Genomic DNA, 21,622 nt, shown 5'->3' on the forward strand with positions numbered 1-21,622 from the left:
CTGCTTTCCTGTTCATCTTATTAAAAAAGGATCTCTCTCTGGTACATACGATCTTTTTGTGGGTTATTCTCATCCAGTTTGCCATTTGTTTACTCAGCACCATTCCTTCATTATTTGGTGCATCATTGTTGACACGAGAATTCAAAAGTTATACATGTCTTTATGTTCCTTACTTCCTTGGTGTATCAAACATATTATTTGTATTTTTACTTATCATGTTTTTCATTAACTCTCATGGACAAATGATTGAGTAGCAAAGTGTTGAATGTTTGATATGTTGCTTTGTACTCTTTACATAGCATTAGTATGGGTCTTGGACAAGTATCAATATCTGTACATCATTACCTATATACTGCAATTGCCACTTGCCAGGTTACAAAAGGGAGCTTGCCCTTTATAAACAAATATGGGCTGCACTCCAACAGTTAATTGACTTTTCACTTTATTTCCTATTGCCTATAAAAAAAGTGAGAAGGGAATATTCTTTCTTGGTACTTGATTCCATGCCATAATTGCTCCATACCAACTATACTCCATACTTCTTAATAACTTTTTCTTGTCAGCTTGCCCTGAGAATTTCTAAATGCCATATATGTCCTAGAATTATGTGTTTCCTGAAACGTTAGGCTCTCCATCGACCATGCCTTTTGTGCCTTTAAATACTGCATATGTGATATGCCCTGAATGAATGCTTTAGAAAACAATGGGTATTCAAAAATGGCCTTCTGTGGTTTATTTATACAAAGAAAAAAGTCTCATCACGTCGCCTTTTAATTCTAATTCAATTAGCTTTCATCGCTATCTAGATGTAACTTGTTTATCTTGATTGTGATGTTGTCTTTGTGACTCTGTTTGACAGCACTGTTTCATGCACCAAGCGCCCATATAGTCTCTCCTAATTTCTGGAGTCTGGACCCTTTTTGGCCGAGTCTGTGTATCCAAGTATTTAGGGTTTAGATGCTTTTTTCTCCTAGAAATGCACATAATTCTAACACCCATGTATTGTAGATCTTTATGTTTTACTATATTAGGTTGCCACGATTTGATGATGGAGAGAAAATTGCATCGCTTATCAGACCATCAGATCTCACTGTTGGCTGATCCGAATCCGCAATAAGTCATGTGACATATGATTAAGTCATTATATTGGATTTTTATTCTTATAGTTGGTTTAATACCTAGAGGGTGAGCCTTGACGCAACTGTAAGGTTGCTGCATTGGGACCTGGAGGTCGCAGGGTTCAAAACATGGAAACAACTTATTGACGCGCGGGGGTAAGGTCGTGCACATCTGACCCACCTCAAACACTGCAATGGTGGGTGCCTCATCCACCGGGCCGCACTTTGTAGTTGGTTTGATACCTAGGTCATGCAACATATTGTTGCACTAGATATCCTAGCTCTTGATCATCTGGTCCTTTAATCAGTTCCTGACTTTTTGTGGTAGGTTCAAGGTACACCGTACCGATATCGGTAGGCGTATTGGTCGCCTATCGGACCGGTTTGACCCGGTACCGAATTGGTAGTGCGCTCGCGAAAAAAATTCTGCGAAGCGCGTAGCACATGCGGATGCGCGCCCACCGCGTTAAATGCCACAGAGTGGCATTAAATGCCCCGTGCGGGGAACCGCGCTTGGTTCCCTGCTCGCGCCCACGCGGGCGCTCTGCTCAGCACCTACGCGGGCGCACTGCCCAGCTCGGGGAACCGCGCTTGCGCATGCGGGCCGGTGCGAATCTGTCCGGTTAGCACTGGTACGCGGCGGGAACCGATTGGTTCTGGAACTGTTTTCCATGGCTGGACCGTACTGGTAGGCGCCGGTATCTGTACGGTACATGCTGAACTGGACGGTGCGGGCCGGTTCAGCAAACCATGGGTAGGTCCCACTATAAATAACTTTAATGGCTGATCGTTTCATGAATTTTGATCTTCATATTGTTGGGGATTTTGTTGCATATATTGTAGGATTGAACCTTGTGTCTTCAACATGGTATGCCGTACTGTACCAAATCGGACGGTACCAGACGTACCGTATCGGTTCGGTATCGGCATCAATACTGGTGCTGTACCGACCCTCGGTACGTCAAAAAAAATTTCGTACCGTATCGACACTATGCTAGTGTGGTATCGGTACGGGGTATGGTACCAATATGGCGAACCTTGGTCTCCAACTATATTTTTTGTATGTATGTTCTGGCAAATGTTGAATCTTTAGATAGTAGATCCCATTTTGCAAGATCCTTGATTTTTTGGCTGTTTGATTCTTGGTTCATTGAAAAGTATTACTTTTTAATTACTGGATCAAAAGAGTCATCTCCTTGAGTAACTAGTTTATGCACAAGCGCTCTCATGCTAATTATGTCTCTAATTACTTTTGTCTAAATACTTGTCTCAACATGCTTTTGAAATACTCTGGTGCACAATGCCATCCACTCTAGTTTTCATCCCGCCACATTAGCTACATGGCTGACCACTTTGTTTGGACAAGGAAATGTTTTTAATCTATGCATGGAAATCAATTGGCATAATACATTGTGGCATAATAGAATTTAAGGTTAAGAAGACTGGATTTAGGAGATAAATCTGCGGATTATGCTGGCACTCGGCACATTTTTGCGGAAAGTTATGTCATTCCATGGAAAGATTTGCAATTGGGATGCCAAGATATGTATAATTATATATTCTTTGAGTACTAAGTTTAATTGCTAGATAGATCTGTTTGTGCTTATGTAGAAACATAATCTAAAAACATAAACAAAAATTTTGACATGGTTTTAGGATCCAAGCTTTCTTAGATATTTTTGTAGGTAGCTGCAGAATATGTGCAATGTATAGTTTTAGGCATGGTCTCAAATTTGGATGGGATGTCCTGTGGGATCCTGGGATGGGTGCTATCCCGAGTGTCGAGATAGGACCGTCTCGCCATCGTCTCGGCGCTCCATCGGCACGTTTTTGGACATCCCCTATCCCAAGGGTCACATCTTTGGACATCTCCTATCCCAAGTGTCTGAATGGAACAGGATGGCGGGGTGCCTCGCTCCATGCCCAAACTAGGACAGTCCCGTCCTACGGAATTTAAAACCTTGGTGTTAGGTACCTATATAAAATTTGGCATTATGCCAAGGATTTATGAATGCTGGCATGGGTGCACTAGTCATGGGGCTGCAAGGCATTATGCCATTGTATGCCATTGTATGTTGGCAAGGATTTATGAATGCTGCAAGGCATGTGCCCTGTCCCACATTTGTGCCATTGTATGCTGAAAAATCAAAAGAAACAGAAAAAGTACTACAAAACCCTTTCCACATAGTATTAAGCAATACCAATTGATGTATGCTGAACTGCCACTCGCGATACCAAGTGGCTTGCTTGTTGCTTATTGTTGACCTAGTGCGAAATCTTGGTACAGGCTTGGCATAGTACGTGCTACCTGGAAAAAGTCAACACTTTAAGCCATGCATTGTGCAACACTATTTGCCAGCTAGTGACACCAATAAACTTAAAATTCGTGACAATGACCATATGATAACATGAAAAAGCATGTAAAGTTCTTATCAAGATCGGAGGAACCGGTACCGGGCACCGTATCGGTTCTCTGGTGGCACGAATCGATACGGGCCGTGCCGAGCCGGTACGGGCTGTGCCGAGCCTGTACGGACGAGGGCATGGTACCGTGGGAGAGAGGAAGAGAGAGAAGGGCCGGTGGAGGCCGGCGGATTCGAAATAAGGCAACCGGCCGCGCCCTCCGCCGACCTTTCGCTGGCATCCCAACCTCTTCCTCTTCCTCCCTCCCTCGCTGCTCTCTTTCCTTCTCCTTCGGCTACGGCAACGGCTCGGAACGGTCTGAACTGCCCGGTTCGGGACGGCTCTGCCGACCTTGGTTCTTACTGTATTGCTTGAACCATGGCCTGCCGAATCGGACTGTACCGGCCTGTTCGGCTCGGTACAGACTGGTCCATCCTGAAACCGGTAGCCGGACAGCGTGGAAACCGGTTCTAGCGGTTTTCGGGCCGATCTCAACTGGTACCGGCTGGTTCCAGCGGCTGGTACCGATCGTGTACCCGCCGGTTCGCACCTGTACATTTTTTTTTGCGGTGGGAAAGCGCCCGTGGCCCTTTCGGCCACGCACTTCTTAGGCAGAGCGCTTGCGTGCGGAGCAAAGCGCCCGGAGAGGCGCGAGAGATTCGTTGCCCCGCGCAGTTCCGTGCCTAGGATCAATAAGTTGTATTGGCCTCGTTGATGATCTTGAGCCCTAAACAGCGGAAACTTCATGTCTCAGACCTCTCAGCTCTTCAATAAATTAAAAAAGAACAAAAGTATAGGAAAATGACTTAAGAATCTATTCTAACTGAACAAATTTGGAGACCAAGGTCCGCTGAACCGGTATTTGGATCCATACCGGTCGGCGGGCGGGTCGGTACGGTATCGGTTTGGTACCGTACCGACATATGGTCAGAACCGACATGCCCATTTTTTTTAAGTTTTTCAATTTTTGATTAATCGGTAATTAATTTTTTTCAACTTTTTCAATAATTTTAAGTATAATTGGATTTTTTTTGATGTTTCTAAGATTTCAATCTAACTTAAATGATGCATCTTGTTGTTTTGAAGTGATACAAAATATAAAATGGTTAGTGAGATGTTGCATGCTACAAGAAGCAACTTGAAATATCTTAAAATCAACTAGTGAGGTGGAAAATATAAATTAATACAATCAATTACATATATATTTAAAGTACAACATACATACCAATATCTAAAATCTTGTCGAGTGGCGATGCCTCTCGTAGATATCTAGATCATTAGCATAGTCAAGAGGCACATTAGCCCACTGCTCTAATCAAGTGGCGTTGTAGTCTTGTATGTTCATTCCATAAGTAACGCGCTTTAAGTTATAAGCACTCTTAGATCTCTTACTAAAGCTCTGGCTTTAAGAGGTATTCTCTGACTGATATACGACTTTGGAGGGTCCAATCGAAGATGCGGCAGCAAAATCTGATCCGTAAGATGCTCCAGGCTGTGTAGGGTAGTAGCTATCAGAAGACAACGCCTCAGACGCACCATATCTATATCCATATCCGTATGAATTATAGGATGCTTGTGGTTGCGGGTAATAGGATCTAGTATATGACTCAAAAGCTGATGTCTATGGATTCTACTCCATGTGTGAAGTCATCAGCAGCTGCATCATGTCCTTCTGAATGATCTCGAGGAGCCCGTTTTCTATATGCAATCGTATTCTTGTTGGCTCTACCAGACCGTGCACCGTGGTCTCTATCATGTGTAAACTAGGACTCCGGTGAATCAAAGACTACCTTGCGGTTGCGGCTATCTCATAAATGGTTGTCTTATGTTCTCCACTTTCTTTCTAGCCACTAGATCCATGATCATCAAAACTGTCATTCATATATTTTAATAATTTTTAAATTTAAAAATATATTTAAATGCCATAAATTTGGAAAAGTATGTTTTTAGTTTAGAAAATACTTCTGAAATATGTATTATGTGCTACTAATTTTTCATAATTTTTGGTATTAATTATATATTTTTAATTATTTTTGAAATTAACAAATAATTTTTAAATATAAAAATTTGAAAAAATTAATTTTAGTTCAGATCTTTGTAGAATCCTACAAAAGATGCTACATATATTTTTTTAGGCTCGTGGGCATGTATCAGAGGCTACTTATTTCTCAATTTTTTTCAAATTTAGGCCTAGGCCACTATGTGCATGACCGCATCAATAGTCGAATAAATAAATGCCAAATTTAGCTAGAGAGTAGCTTGCATGCCCCAAATATGCTTTTGATTTTAATTTTTTTTGAATTTTATTTTATTTTATTTTTCCTTTTTTGATCCAAAAATATATTTTTAATTTTTAAAAATTATATATAATTTAAAAATTAAAATTTTTATGTCATCTTCTAGATCATCTATAGATCTACGACATATCATAAAATCAAGCCAAAATAAAAAATTTTGGCATAATTTCTCCTTATTTTGCAAATTTCAAGGTAATTTTTGGCGTCCAAAAAAAGGAGAGAAAATGAGACAAGGGAGAGGTGGCATACCTAATTTAGGGTTGGATCCTCTTTTAATTGTGCTAAATCAGCATATTTCCATGGGGAGGGGGGTATTCGGATAGGTTGGGAAGGCCCGAGAAGTTTTTCGGGCCTTTCCAACCAGTCTTTAAAACAAAAGAAACAGGGGGGGCGAGTTCGGAACTGGTCTGACTTTCGCACCGGTTGCGTATGGAGCCGAGTTTCTCTAGCCTTTCCAACTAGTCTTTACAACAAAAGAAAGAGGGGGAGGGGGCTGGTTCGGAACCGGTCGGACTCTCGCATTGGTTTCGCACGGAACCGGTCGGTCGGACTGAGTCTGGACGGTTCAAGCCCAGTTCCGACCAGCTCCTATTTGTTCGGGACTGGTTCCGGCCAGTTCGGAGTCGGTTTCGAAAAAAACAGGTGAACCGGCCTAGTCCTCCACTGGGTTGGCTCGGTACGGGCCGAACCAGGCGGTTCGGCCTGGTTTGGCGGACCTTGTGGGAGACTATTGAGATGATGGAAGGGAGGTGCCGGACCCCTTCTCCTATATTTTGTTATGCTTTCTCACCATGGTGTTCTTTTAGGTTTTACTTTTGTGTCTTCTTCATCTATTCTTATGAGGTCCCTCTTTGTGTGGTGAATATTGGGACTCGTTTCCTGCCTTTGCTCTTCCTCTTGAAGGTAACAACGTCAAACAATTACAAGACTTGAAATCTTCATCTTGGTAATTCCATTCCCCAGCTTCGTCCGGTTTTCTTGTCTTTTTTCCTTCCTCACTATTCCATCTGGCTTTCCTCTTATAATGTCCTGCTGATCATTTCCATGTTTTTAGTTTCGGATCTTACTGCAAAGTTATCAAGATGTTCTGGTTTTTATCAATGTAGCTGCCATAAGTGGCCCTTCATTGTTTTCTAGTGATTTATAATTCAATCTGTGCAGCTATTCTCTAATATCTGGTTTGACTATTGGCTTGACTTGATTCTTGTATTATGTAACTTGTTAAGTACTTTTGATGGGCTTAAATTCCACATGTTGCGCACACACTGTGCTGTCTTTAGATAGCTTGTCACTATTTTGAAAGATCTTTTTTCTGTATTTTCTTCGGAAATAGGAGAGGTGGCTTTTTCAATTTTCTGCTATTTGGTTGTATTCTAGTTTTCAATGTCTGAAAGGAGTAGTTCCTGTCATTAACCTTTTGAAAATTACTAATCGAAGGAAGCAGAGTTGAATAAGTTTGATGCTGCTAGATTTGCTCCCTTCTGGAATGAGATTATAAAAAAATTACGAGAAGAGGATTATATTACTAATTTGTAAGTATCAGCTAATTTTAAACCAGTGCTTATACTTTCCTGTTGTTGTTATTTTCCATCTGATGTTACCTGAAAAATTCTGTTTCTATGTGTGCGCAGAGAGATGGATTTACTTGTTATGCCCAAAAATTCTGGGATTCTTCCGATGGTCCAGTGGCCCCTATTTTTGCTTGTTAGCAAGGTAGGTCAGATTGAATGTTTCCAGTTTTGTTGATATGTGTTTCTAATTTGAATTAAAGATTAGGAGTAAATTGTTCTTTTTCTCTTTCATCTAACTTTTGTTGATGATGTGCTTGATTTGATCAGATATTTCTTGCCAGAGATATTGCACTTGAGTGTAAGGATTCACAGGATGAGCTCTGGTTCAGAATTTCTAGGGATGAATACATGAAATATGCGGTTGAGGAGTGCTATCACAGCATTAAGGTTATATTAATATCTATACTGGAGAAGGAAGGATGGATGTGGTAAGTGTGTTTTCTTTCTTTCTTTCTTCTATTTCCATATTTTGTAAGTTGCTATCTTAGTTGGAATTGAAAATAGGGTGGAGAGGGTAGATGATGCTATCAAGGAAAGTATAAGGAAAAAGATTTTTCTGACCAACCTTCAGCTGAGCAAACTGCCACTTGTATTTTCAAGAATCACTGCATTGACCGGCGTGCTGGTGAGGATGGCCACTCTGCTTATTAGTACTTGATTATGGAATCTTTTCATTTCTTGCAATTACAGAATGCTCTGTTATGGTGTGAGTACGACAATTATCATTGGATGTTGTCTATCCATGGCCTACGCAACCTGATGTTACTATTGAAAAGGACATGGATATCATGGATAGAGCCAACAGTTCAGTTGCTTATGCTTACAGATTTTGTTTAGGCATATGGTAAATTCGAAAAATCAGTCAGAATTATTCTACACCTACCAATTAGTATTCTCAGTTTGATTGCAAGTCTCTCAGTTGCCCATGGCCAGAACTCTGGCACTAGTCTTTGGTGAAGTAGTAGTGTCTGGCTGACAGCCTCTTGTAAAAAGTCCGCTCAATGTTTTCAATCTTCTAATTGGTGGGTCAGTCAGGCTGACAGCCTCTTGTAAAAAGTCTGCTCAATATTTTCAATCTTCTAATTGGTGGTTCTGTGCTCCAAATCTGTGCCTCTTTTTGTGGAAAAGGTCTTGGATGCTGATGTGATACCTAAGCAGTTTAGTGTCTGAATAAAAAGCTTTGTTTCCTTGATGTGGAAGCTTGATATTTTACTACATTTTGCGAGGTGGAGTCAGGTAATTGTGCTGTGTAATGAAATTCAAAATACAGAAGAACAGATTCAATTATTTGTCACAGAGGTGGTGCTCACTATTATCTAAAAACTTCTTAAGCTGTTTCTTGATGGTCCTTCTATTACTAGTTTCTGTTTTTAATGACTGAGTTAAATTGTTGTAGCTGAACGACATATATTGTTGGCAAATCCTTGTTTACATTTCTGCTCTTTAATTTGTACTAGGCTATCATCATCATATTGTACAAAACTAGGGTTTCTTCTCTGGTGCATTGGTTTTATATAAATTCTTTGAGAAAGGCTCTTGTTCAAACTAAAAAATAGTAGATTCTTATCTTTGTTGCGAGGCATGGTTATATGAAGTCATCCACTCTTTTTTTCTTAGCAGATTCTTCTATGTTTGTGCAATAGAAATATTCTTTTCCTTGTTTGTTTCTCTTTGGATTGTTTCCTGTAGATGATTTTATAAAGATGTTGTGTAACAAATGTGTTTGATACTTTGATTGGTATAATTGCTGCAATGCTTCATAACACAGTTATTGCAAGTTTAATTGCTTATGTTTTGCTTATTAGAAAAAGGATGAGTCACTTGAATTGACGAAAGGTGCTGTCAAGGCTATGCAAGACCTTGAGGATGTGATTCGTCATGATTTTCTAACTCTTGATATGAGGTCTGGTTCAAACTTTTTTATACTTGTGCTTAACCAAATATTTTTTTGTTTCTTTTTTTTTGGGTCTAACTGCTTAATTCTTCTTTTTTCAAGTGGTAACATTGATGCCTGGAGTCAGATAAATAAAGCAAGAGGTGAAGGTCGCCTCTTCAACAATATAAAGTGGCCCAATGACCCTGAATTGGTATTTTCTAAATTGTTGAATTCACCTTAGGCTTTGACATGTCTATAGCCAATAATGCTGTTATCATCTTTCATCTAGATTAACATTAGAATATTATTTCAGCTTTTTAACATTTAAATAATATGAATGCAGAAAGCATTGGTCGACAGATTGCATTCACTGTTGACCATCAAGGAATCTGCTGCGAGTATCCCGAAAAACTTGGAGGCTAGGCGTAGGCTAGAGTTCTTCACAAACTCTCTATTTATGCGAATGCCTCCAGCCAGGCCAGTTTCTGAAATGGTATCATTCAGGTGAAATACAAATCCTACTGATATCTTATTATTGTATGCCTATTTTAGTTTGTTATTGTTAATGAAGTCTTCATTCTTATTCCTTTCTTTTCTTCTCTTTTCTTCCATTGCAGTGTCTTTACTCCATATTACTCTGAGATTGTGCTTTATAGCTTGGCTGAACTCCAGAAGAAGAATGAGGATGGGATATCCATTCTGTTTTACCTCCAAAAGATTTTTCCAGGTCTTTTCCCTTTTCTTTTGTCGTTATGAACATGTGAATACGTAATTAAGCATAATTTTTGGTTCTCATAATGTACGAATTTTCACAGGAAGAAAAGATGTTTTCAGCTTTTTTAATGATCTGGTTTGCCAATTCTATTTTTGCATTAAATAACTTCCAATCCTGCCAGTGTCCATTTAGTTTTTCATTCACTATTGTTGTTTTTCCCCCTAAGTTCTTATTTCTTTGATATCGTTGACTGATGACAGCAAAAAAAAAAAAGAACCTGTATATCACCATTTTAAATAGCTATTACTTTGCTAGTCATGGTATGCCTACTGGTTGGTATTGGTGCATATTGGGTGTACCATACCATTCCGGTGCTGAAACAATATGTGGTATGGAGGGCGTACCGAGTGTCGATATGCCGAACAACCTCTATACCGAACATACTGATATTGTAATAGGATGGTACTTGTATGGGGTTCTAGTTATGTACTGGGTCTTCTTTGTAAGTCTTTGGGTGTCACTCATGACTAGTTATCACACATGCGAGACATGAGGCAATTGGCTCTGGTTGTAAGAATCTGACTGTAAGGCGGTTACCTTAAGTCCTTTGTATTGGATGGTTTCCACTAAGGGTTACACTTGATGCCTGCATAAGATTTTCCACATTTTTTCTTGCAAGTGCAATCATTGTAATGCTGCTTTAAGTGTCTTTTTCCCTCACCTTCTCCTTGGAACCATGAACCCCTCTATGGTTTAGGTTTTATTGATATGTATAGTAATGAGTTTAATGAAAGGTCTATTTCAACTGTGTCGTGTGTAATGCTAATTTATATAGTTGTGGGATTTTCTTGGAAATGTGCGGACATAGTAGCTATGGTATGCCGAGCAGATTGGAACATAATGAAGCAATGTGAATTTTCTTAGAATCAGGTGTTAATGATGAGGAAACACTGAATGGATGGTACTCCATTTGCTATATGTTGTCAAATAGCTGTTTTCGCATTCAAAGAAAAAGGAACGGATCTTATCCTCTTGATTGTTGAGCAACTTGTGAAAAGTTGCCAACCTCCTAGTTTGAAAATTTATGTTATCTTAATGATGATTTCTTTCTTATGATTATAATACTTTCAAACAAATGATTGTATTGAGAAATATTTAGGTAAGCTAGCAGAACTGGATATATGTTAAATGCATATTGTTCTTATGGTGTTTCTTCGTAATTGTGAGCATGGATCACGCTTATTGTTTATTGCGTCATTTATTTGGTCTTTTTAGTTTTTGTTAAAGGGGCTTCATCTTTGTAATGTTGTTGATCAAAAGAGAAATTCAATTGGTCTTCTCATAATAATTAAATTTTTTTCATGACTTATCTAAATCCTTCATCTTTTCTTTAAAACAAACTATTTCATCTAGGTTTGAACTCTTAACCCTTCATTGAAGTTTGTCTCAGTATTTGTTCTAATCTATTTCATCAGTTCCCACTGACATCCATCTTCGGATTTGTTGAAAGAACGATTTCTTTCAGTTTGAACAATGGACAAATGTTTCTCTAGATTTTGTTGAGTCATTACATCCATTCATTGAATAAGTGATCATCAAACGGTTCTTACTCAGAGAACCTTTGAGTTTAGCTTGAGGCTTTGCTTGATTAAATCCTCGTGGTTGTATAACTTTTGTCATATTTTATCGTCTCATAAATATGAGTTAGAAAAATACAGAAAGAAAAGATACAGAGATATCCATTTCATGCTAAAACAAATCCTTAATTCTTACATGGGTCCTCCCCTTTAGGTCATAGATATTTGTCCATGCAAAATATCTTTTTCGACTCTATCTAGATGTTAATTATTATACTGATATTGTTGGATTTGGGTTTCTCTTGATGGAGATTCTTGATCTCTTTCCACAAGACAATGCAACACACGTAATAAATATCAAGTAAATGATATTATATCATTGTGAACTCCTCATTACGACCCTTTGGCTTTGTTCTTGTTCAAATGGAGCATAGGTTTGTCCTTAACAAACTATGTCACATGAAGGATGTGAATGGTGCTCGCTGTTTATTACTGCCTGGAGGCACATTGAGGACATGTAGGAATACCTTTTGTCTGCCTAGCTACATAAATCACGTAGCGAGGTTATATTTTGTAGCCTTTAGGAATTGATAGCGTATTTTGGTAAACTACATTGCTAGAGAAAGGATTTTAACTTATATTTCCTTGCTTTTGTGTTGTTGGCATGCCTATGTTTGAGTTAATATTTAGGTTTTAAATACCTGTGCCAAGCCTCGTACTGTTTTTCCATTGGCACCATACTAGTACTAACACCACGTACCAAAATTGTCTACTTCAAGAAATTGAAAGCCATTGGTACGGATGATATGCATCCATACAAACTGGTACACCCGGTATGGTACTAGTACAGTTGTTTCGATATCCCGAGACCCATATTGTCCCGTTTCCGCAGTTTTTTAAACCATGGTTATTATATACTTGCAAGAAATTGGAGTATCTTTTTTTCATAATATAGGGATTTGTTTGCGAAAGTTTTATAGCTGTTCAGATTCCATATTTTTTACTACCAATATAGAAGTGCCTTTTATTTTTATCTATTATAATATGAGTTGCTCTTCTTTTTTTTTGCTTAGATGAGTGGAAGAACTTTCTATCTCGGATAGGCAGAGATGAAAATGCACAAGAGACTGAACTTTTGAATAGTGCAACTGATATTTTAGAGCTTCGGGTTTGGGCTTCATATCGTGGGCAAACCTTAGCAAGGACTGGTATGTCTGACCTTTTTCCTACTTGTAATTGTCTTTATGTACATATAACTGTAGTCGTATGGATGCATTTTACTCCAACAAAATTTGATGAGTGGGCCTCTATGTACATATTCTTTCATATTCTTGTTACATATAATGAAACTTGGTCTCCTTTTCATGCTTTTATAATTTCAACGATTTTACATGTTCATAAATTGGCAGTATGCAAAATTGCACAATGGTGAAATGAAATTTACGTACGAGAGCATAAAGTTATGTGGAAGAGCTTGTGTAACAAGGCTATCTTGGAACCCTTTTTTAATTGATATGGGAGGGAAGAAACCCCCCTAGGGATAACTTGGAACCTTGTTTGTACAATATCTTTAAAAGTTTTGTAGGAAAAACTATGTTTGGCCTCCTTGCTTATTTGCTGTTGAGTGTGCACATCTTAATGAAACCTTTCAGATTAAACATATGGAGATATTGATTTCTGGATAATAAAATTGATTTGATATCAGTTTAGGAAAATTCTAGAGTGGGCCAAAGCTAGAAAAAGAAAATGTAAAGAAATACCTAAACTATTAAATATATGAAAATATGTATATAAAAATCAAGAAGATCGGAGTACTCTGAATACTCATTAAAATGCATAAATTATTCAAAATAGATCACCATAGATTTCATTGAAATATGTATTTTTTAAAACCACATTAAGCTGTGTAACTTGCATGATTTATGATGCTAATGAGAAGTGAGATACATGAGATTTGAACCCAAAGGAAAGTTATATTGCTTTAAAATTGAAAAAATGTAACTTAAATGAAAATGGTAGATGAATAACCGTGAAATATTTTTCCATCAGAACTTTAAGAGTAGAGAGTTGTAGCAGGAAACATCTAAGGCATTGAACCTACTCTGGAAACATTCATGCACCCTTGTATCCATGAGTGAGTCTGCTCTTGCAATTGCTTCCGCTTCAGATAATCTTAAGACTAGAGCTACCACTTTTATTAAGTTGAATAATAAAGGAAGTTTGAAATTTTCTACCATTTGACTGGTTAAGCTAAAATATCCGAATTATATTTTATTACTATATTAGGCTTTATTTATGCGTTGAATATAAAATTACTATTTTCATATCTTATAATTTGAATTTGTTTAAGAAGTACTTGTTTTGAAACTGCTCTATTCAAAATATGTCTCAGGATTAAGTGTCTTTATTTGGTAACTGTCTTGGTCTTCAAGTGCTCATGGGTTCAAGTCACCCTCGTATGGAAATTTGGAGGAAGTTTTAACAATTCAATTCTTTTAATGTACTACATGGGCTTATGAGGCTTTTGGATTGTTGATTATGTGGGTGACATGTTGTCTGAGCTTGGACTCTAGGCCCAATTTGCCTGATGAATTCTGGTTTCTGTGACACAACCCATTTTCCTTCACCGGCGTTCTCTCACTGTGGTTGGCTGAGGCAATGGACAAACACTGGTCCCATGGATGACATGAGTCCATTTCGCTAACTCCCTCGATCTACGGATTAAGAAGAGAATTGGCTGGAGAGCGTGGAAGGGAAACAAAAGGAAGAGGAAAGGGAATAATGTTTAATATGGCACATGTATGTTTTGAGTTTGATGGTCCTATGGGCTGAATTTGGACCTTAAATTATTCTTATCTCTTTTATGGGTTTATGCAGAAAATTGGTCTTTAATCTTTATATATTGCATGTATTTATCCTTTTGATTGGATCTGATCGACCAACCTCAAATCAATCCTGCCGCCCTAATCCACCATGTGGAGTGCATGAGTATACTCCACTATAAACAACCTAGAGCACTCGACCAACCAAGATTTGGTGAGAATCAAGGTTCGCCGTCTCAGTAACGGACCCCATACTAGTGCCACATTAGCACAGTGTTGGTACGATACAGTATATGATTTTTTTGGCATACCGAGTGTCGGTACGCCACTCGTACTGGGTACCGATACCGATCCAGTATGGTACGGAATGCCCTATACCTTTCGGTTCGGGCAGGTACAACATAGCATGGTGAGTATAATCCAATTATCAAAATTAGTACTTGGAGTGAGTATTGCATTCCTTTACCTTGCATTTGGTGATCCTATCTTGTTGAAATGGAATTTGGGGCTTAGGCCTCCTAGCTAGGATACACGGGTACTTCAAGTCACATGTCATGTCTATGTTGTATCCATATCGGATGCCAAAATGCCGGTTACTTCTCGAAGACCAGTTCGTACTTGTGTTAATTATTCTATTTTTCAAAATTAAGACAAACATGCCGATACTTTTTGGATACACTTCAGATACTTCCCCAGTACCTCCAAAAAGTGAGTTGGATGGTTAATTTTGTAGTCTATTGATATTAATTTTAAAATATGAAGTATGGATGGTTTATGGGATAGTGACTAATAATGAACTTCTAAAAGTAAATGTTGCCTTATAAAGTATGAACCATGGTCTGCCGTACCGGTCGGTACGGGCTGGTACCGGCCAGTACATACCGGTACTGGACCCTACCGGTACGGTACAGCTATATATTTCGGTACCGGCTCCAATTTTTTTTGGCTTTTAGCCCCATCGGTACAGTACCGGTTCGGCTCGGTTTGGTTCGGTACCATACCGGTACCGATGCCCACTGGAACGTCGGTACAGTCGGTACCGCGTACCTTTTATGAACTATGTTATTTTGATAGCCTACTATGCTTTATGAATGCTTTTCTTATATATGCATGTAAGTACGTATAAAATACACACACACACACAAACATATATATATATATATGTTTATATGTATATACGTTTATATATATAGGTATATCTACATATATATGTCCTTACACGCGTGCACGTGTGTGTATTATTTGAGGTATTATAGCCGTATCATATCTTACTTTTTCAAGATTTTCCATATCAGGATATCCGCATCTTTTCGTATCCGTATTTCGTATCCATGTCCATGTTTCATTGATTACCAGTGCATGGACTAGTTTATGTTTAGCATTGTTCAAGGTTTTGAGACTTACATTTTAAAATTATTTTATAAATTGGACTTATGGTTTGCAAGCTACATCAATCATCAAAGATTTAGATATGATTTCTGTTGTTGGTCTCCTAGGTTCCTGCACAACTATTGACAGGGCTTGCACTGTTATGAAGACATAATTACATTAGTACATTTGCAGTGGGGGCATTGTACTGTCTTAAAGATGGTTAATCTTAACTACAAACCATATTCTAAATCTCCTAGTTTATAAATAGTTTCTGTGACTATTGTTGCTGCTGATTCCGGAATCGAGGTCGGAGTGCAGCTCGAACAAAGTTGAGGTCGGCTGGAGGCTAGTTGAGCAGGCTGGCTGAGATGCGAAGAAGCGGATTTTCTCCAAAGGTGGTTTGCAAAAAGTCCGCTTGCTGGAGAGTTTTCGGCGGGGGACCCTTCGATGCCTAAGTCAGAATAGAATGGTAACTGTGTGGAAGGAAGAAATTTTAGCAGAGTGTCGTTCTCTGTGAATAGTATATTACCTGCCTTTCTGAGGTCCCCGGGGCTGCCCCTTCTTATGGGGGAGCCAGTTTTGTCGTTACCTAGGCTGATGTGGTGTGCACTGATGGCTAGGTAATGGCTGACAGTACAGTCACGGCGTAGGAGTTAGCATGCGTGGGTGGCATGCAGCGCTTGTCGGGCGTAGGTTGTGGTGCTGCCACGACTACGAGTTGCCAAAGCTGTCGGTTGTTAGGATTATCAGTCTTTGTCGACATCTGCTGATTGTTTTTCTTGGCTACTTGGCTCCTCGACTCGTGGCTCGTCAACCGATCGGTTCTTCGGACGGGACTGAAGTCATTCTCCCTGGTTTATGTCCGAGGTCAAAGAGGTTGGTCTGGACCGTGGTCGAGGTGTCCAATATTTTTTCCATCACTTGCCCCCCACTTTCGAGGCTGAACTGCATTCCAGTTCGGACGGCGGAAGTCGAGCCGTTAGCTCGATCGAGGGCGAGACCTTGGTCAGGGGCATTAAATGCGTCGATCAAGCTTCTCGAAGCGTCACTATATCTGGAGTGTCTCGAGGCATCATCATTGTAGTGTTTTCTTCGAGGCATCATTACTGCAACAATCTTGGTGAATCGCTGCGCCGTATTCCGAGTTGATTTGTGGCTTGTTCTGCCTGGGTCGCCGAATTGGCGCCTTGATCAGGGCCGTCTGTGCCTCTATATAAGGGTGGCCCCTCTCTTCAGTATGTGCTTCTTGCTTGATTTTCTCATATGCCTAAGTGCTCAAGTGTCTAGGCTCCCGAGCGGTGCTCTGGTGAAGTCCCTCCGTCTTCGGCGTCCTCCGCATTCTCTGGTTTCCGGTGGGTACCCGTTCTTTGGCTGCTCGACCTCCTCCCTTTGTCTTCTTCTCTTCTTCGCTCTCTTGTCTTCCTCTTCGTCTTTTTCTTCATCTTCTTCTTCATTTACAAAATATATAACAGATGAAAGGAATTTTAAGCACATATACATATTAGGTTCCGAGGAACTATCTTCTCTCCAAGAGAAGTCACATCATAAATTTTATCAAAGAGATGCTCTTCTAAGTGAATGAAGAAAATGTTATAAGTCAAATGTCCTCAACATCCATAGACATGGATGTTGATGCATTAACTCTAGCCAATCCTGATGTAAGTCATTTAAGTCCATGACATTTCCTAGATCAGTTAATTGGGGCATATCCCAATGGTCACACCCCTCTGTTTAGCAACCAGAGTTTCTAGATTTGTGTTTTAATGCAACCCCAAGTATTTGGCCTCGGAAATTAAAGTGTAGGTGGGCCTGCACACCCCCCCCCCTCCGGCCAACATCTTAAAATCTTAAATACAAGTATCTGGAGGAAAGGTAAAACCTCTTAATACTTGAAAGATTGTAGTTGTTGCTGCTAAATCCGGGGCCGAGTTCTTAGTGTAGCTCAAACGACCCTGAGATCAACTGGAGGCGAGCTGAGCAGGCTAGCCGAGGTGCGGCAAAGTGGATCTCCACTGAAGTGTTAACCTCGCCTCCGCCCATGCTTGCAAGTGCTGTGTAGTTTTTACAACATTTAAATAATTGTTTGCTTTTTTTTTTCTTGACTCATGACTAAACAGTTGAACATGCTAAATTTGCTGAAGCCTGCCTGGTATTGATTGCTGATGATCAGAGTGAAAAATTGCTAGGTTTTATTAATTTACGTGAAGTGCAATGATAGCATGATTTTATGCATTTCAACAATAGCTTCTTGTTTTTCCAAAGTGCTCTGATGCCTATATCCTAGTTCACATGATAAAACAGATATATTCATGTCAATAATACAAGCTGCATGCATATATCGCACCACTTTAACTGTTCAATCACCCACCACATGCATCTTCATTGTTCTTATAAAGAAAATAATATATTTGTAAGCCTATTTTGGGAAAGCCTATTTAGATTTCAGAGTTATCATATTTAAAGTTAATGAGCAACCCACCTTGTCTCCAGTTTTCGTAGAGCATTGATCCTTATATTTTATATGTAAGTGCAAGAGAATTTTGCTGATCTGAAATCAATCTCTTTTCTCCTTTCATTGTATGCAGTACGTGGGATGATGTATTATAGAAAAGCTCTTATGCTCCAAAGTTATTTGGAGAGGATTACTTCGGAAGGTTGGTGCATCTCTATGTTTTGTCTATTGAATTTATTTTAGCATGTTCAATCACCATATCTTTGTTCTAACAGATCCAGAAGCTGCACTTTCTGGGAGTAATATAACTGAAACTCAAGGGTTTGACTTGTCTCCTGAAGCTCGTGCACAGGCAGATTTGAAGTTCACATATGTAGTAACTTGTCAAATTTATGGCAAACAGAAGGAAGAACAAAAGCCAGAAGCTGCAGATATTGCATTACTAATGCAGCGGTTTGTATGCCGTATTTAATCGTCTTGCATAGCTGCATCCTTTATTCATGCAATGGAATCTTGGCTTTCTGTTTACAAGAGGAAAACTGCATATATTAGAATTAAATCATTGAGCTGATCTTGTTAATTTTTTATTTGGTGCTAGGAATGAAGCTCTTAGAGTTGCTTATATCGATTTTGTCGAGAATGTGAAGGACGGTAAACTACAAACTGAGTATTACTCAAAACTTGTCAAAGCTGATATCCATGGGAAGGATAAGGTCAATATTTTTTTTAGCAATGTCTGAGTTTTCACTAATTCTCCATACATAGTGATTCTTTTACTTTTTGTTTTTTTTCCCTAATTTACTTTAGAATGATTTCATCTTCAAGTATTCATTGTTTTTTCCTTGACTATCAATAGCCTTATTGTCTTGAGTTTGGTCCTTATGAATTGTAGAGTTCTTCTGTAGTTCCTTCTGGCTTATATGTGATATTACTTCGATTTAAATATTGGATTATTGGTTAGCATACTTTGTTACGCTTGTAGAACTGCTTTATATTTGCTATATAAGATTATACGTAATGCTTGACGAAACAGGGCACATAATATTGGTGTAGTGCTTTCTATATGATGATACAGCTATAATTTTATTCTTATTTGCAAATTTGTAACTCATCAATATTAGATGAAAGGAATAATATTGTATTATGTGTTCCAAACAAGACTTGAAATCTTGGTACTGGATACTAGATTTTTTTGGTACGAGTGCAGTACTAAGTCATACAGTATCGATACTCACTATAAAAAGCGTATTGACAATGTCCTAGAACACTTTTATTTTTTTTCCATTTTTTTAGTTATGATTATTTTAAGGATTAGGAATCTTTGAAATGTGATTCTAAGGTTTTATTGTTATTTTATTTCATATTGGTTCCCAGACCATATGATTGTTTGGTGGATGCAACTATAATAAATAAAAAGGGATAATGCATAGCTTTTAGCTTGAAAATACGTTTCTCAAACAAATCGAATTACAAAATATATACCAATGTCTAGTTCCTTGTGGATTGTCTATGCCGTCCATAGATGTTGGGATATCATTCATGTGGCCTTGGATTTGACTCCAACCTAGATATTGTGCCCAACCTTGCATATGATACTCTAGGCCGCCTTGATAGCCATCATGTTACTGATTCTCTGTGTGATACTAGGCTGACCATCCCACCTAAGGGAAAATCAAGACAAAGAAATTTGACTTGTAATTTGGTTGAGATTGTGGAGGGCGTTAGCTACTTGAGTACGATGATTATGGACATGTATATGGGTCGTACGCTAGCTATGTGGAATAGGAACTGACATACTATTGGGTCCAAAGACCTTACTGCAAGTGCTATATCATCAGTTGCAGCAATGTTGGGTCTAAACCACCAAAAGGGGCCCGTCTTTTGTATGCTATCGTATTGTTGTGGGCTTTACATCATGTGCTGTGGTCCGTTCCTGCGTGGCATGAGTGAAACAAGACTCCTTGGTGAATGGAGTCGGTGCTTGTGGTTGCAAGTTTTATGCACCACCCCCTCCTCCCCCCCACACCACCCCCCTCCCCATGTCCATTGCTATCTCATTAGCCACCATGTGCATCATTGCTCGTATCATGAGATGATCTATGCCAAGGTCCGCCGTACCGGTACCGATCGGCGTACCGGTGGCGGCCCGGACCGGTACGAAACCGGTCCCGTACCGGTCCGTACCGGTGGCGTACCGGTTCGTACCGGTGGCGTACCGGTCCGTACCGGTCCTTCAACAATAAATTACCGGTACCGGATTTTACGCTGATCCGGTACCGGTCCCAGGCCGGACCGGTACGTACCGGTCCGTACCGGCCGGTACAGATCGGTACGGCAGACCATGATCTATGCAAACGATCGTTAAATGGTTTGGTGGTCTTGGAATTTGAGTAAATGGGCTACTCATCAACCATCTTCAATCAATCTGCAGCTTTCTTTCCTTTCCACTTCTTTGACGAACTGCTTCTTTCCCTACCTCCCTTGCTTGATTGGCTTTGTTGGGTGCCTCGACTAGGCCCACCACCCTAACTGGCCTTATTACCTTATTTGGATTGGTTGCCGTGATGACCTACTTAGTATCTCTTTATATATCTTTGGATGGAGGTCTGAGCTAGAGCCTTGCGATCGCGACAGGTTGCTCACTCCTATGGCTGCACATCGGCTAGTTGTAAGCATGACATGTGCCACTCTGCTATTTGCTATATATTAACCCAACCTCTTTTGCTATGACGCTAGTAGTCAAGGAGGTGATCCTAGCTTATCAAGCTCAGGCTGTTGTTTGCAACTTATCATTTGATGCTCGTCATCGTATATGAACTCATTATGAAGTAAGTCACCATATTTCAGTTCTACCTCCTCATGGATGCACTTGAATATGAGCTGTGGATTATACTGCACGTTTGCTAAGTCATTCAGTCTCTGTCTCAGGTGGTTCCTCTGTTTGATGTGTATTAGGAAGTAGGTTGATCAATTGCACTTGCTTCCATTGAAGGAGACCGTGTATGAGAGGATTTGGATTGCTAAACTCAGATTTTTGGATGATAGCCCAAATGGAACCATCATTTAACTGCAAATGCAATCAACCAAACCACATATTTAGACTCCATTTATCATAAAATATTATATTAGCTAGAGCATAGTCTGCCGAATTGGGCCGAACCGCCCGATTTGGGCAGTGCCGAGCCGACCCGGTGCAAAACCGGGCCGGTTCGCTATTTTTTTCGTTTTGGCTGCCTCGAACCGGCCGGAACTGGTACCGAAAAGGGTCCGAACCATGGAATGCCGTACCGGCCCGTACCGGCCGGTACGGGCCGGTACGTACCGGTCCGGTCCTAGACCGGTACCGGAACGGATAAAAAACCGGTATATCCCGATTTTTTATCCGAACCGGCCGGTTCGGAGCCCGTACCGGCCGCGTAC

The 21,622-nt window shown here is 39.7% G+C and overlaps 1 protein-coding gene across 2 annotated transcripts in view; it reads left to right on the top strand.

Annotated features, from left to right (window-relative positions):
- LOC103710565 (callose synthase 9) overlaps positions 1–21,622 on the top strand; it is a 101,431-nt gene that overhangs the window by 42,544 nt on the left and 37,265 nt on the right. For both annotated transcript variants that reach the window (XM_039120610.1, XM_039120611.1), the window contains exons 25-36: positions 7,256–7,350; positions 7,450–7,531; positions 7,657–7,817; positions 7,894–8,014; positions 9,195–9,292; positions 9,386–9,476; positions 9,609–9,769; positions 9,883–9,992; positions 12,631–12,765; positions 18,336–18,404; positions 18,478–18,655; positions 18,801–18,915. In XM_039120610.1, the coding sequence (XP_038976538.1) occupies positions 7,256–7,350; positions 7,450–7,531; positions 7,657–7,817; positions 7,894–8,014; positions 9,195–9,292; positions 9,386–9,476; positions 9,609–9,769; positions 9,883–9,992; positions 12,631–12,765; positions 18,336–18,404; positions 18,478–18,655; positions 18,801–18,915 (1,416 nt within the window). The remainder of the gene's footprint in view (positions 1–7,255; positions 7,351–7,449; positions 7,532–7,656; positions 7,818–7,893; positions 8,015–9,194; positions 9,293–9,385; positions 9,477–9,608; positions 9,770–9,882; positions 9,993–12,630; positions 12,766–18,335; positions 18,405–18,477; positions 18,656–18,800; positions 18,916–21,622) is intronic.

The sequence above is a fragment of the Phoenix dactylifera genome, unplaced genomic scaffold, assembly GCF_009389715.1.
Source record: "Phoenix dactylifera cultivar Barhee BC4 unplaced genomic scaffold, palm_55x_up_171113_PBpolish2nd_filt_p 000841F, whole genome shotgun sequence".
NCBI lineage: Eukaryota > Viridiplantae > Streptophyta > Magnoliopsida > Arecales > Arecaceae > Phoenix > Phoenix dactylifera.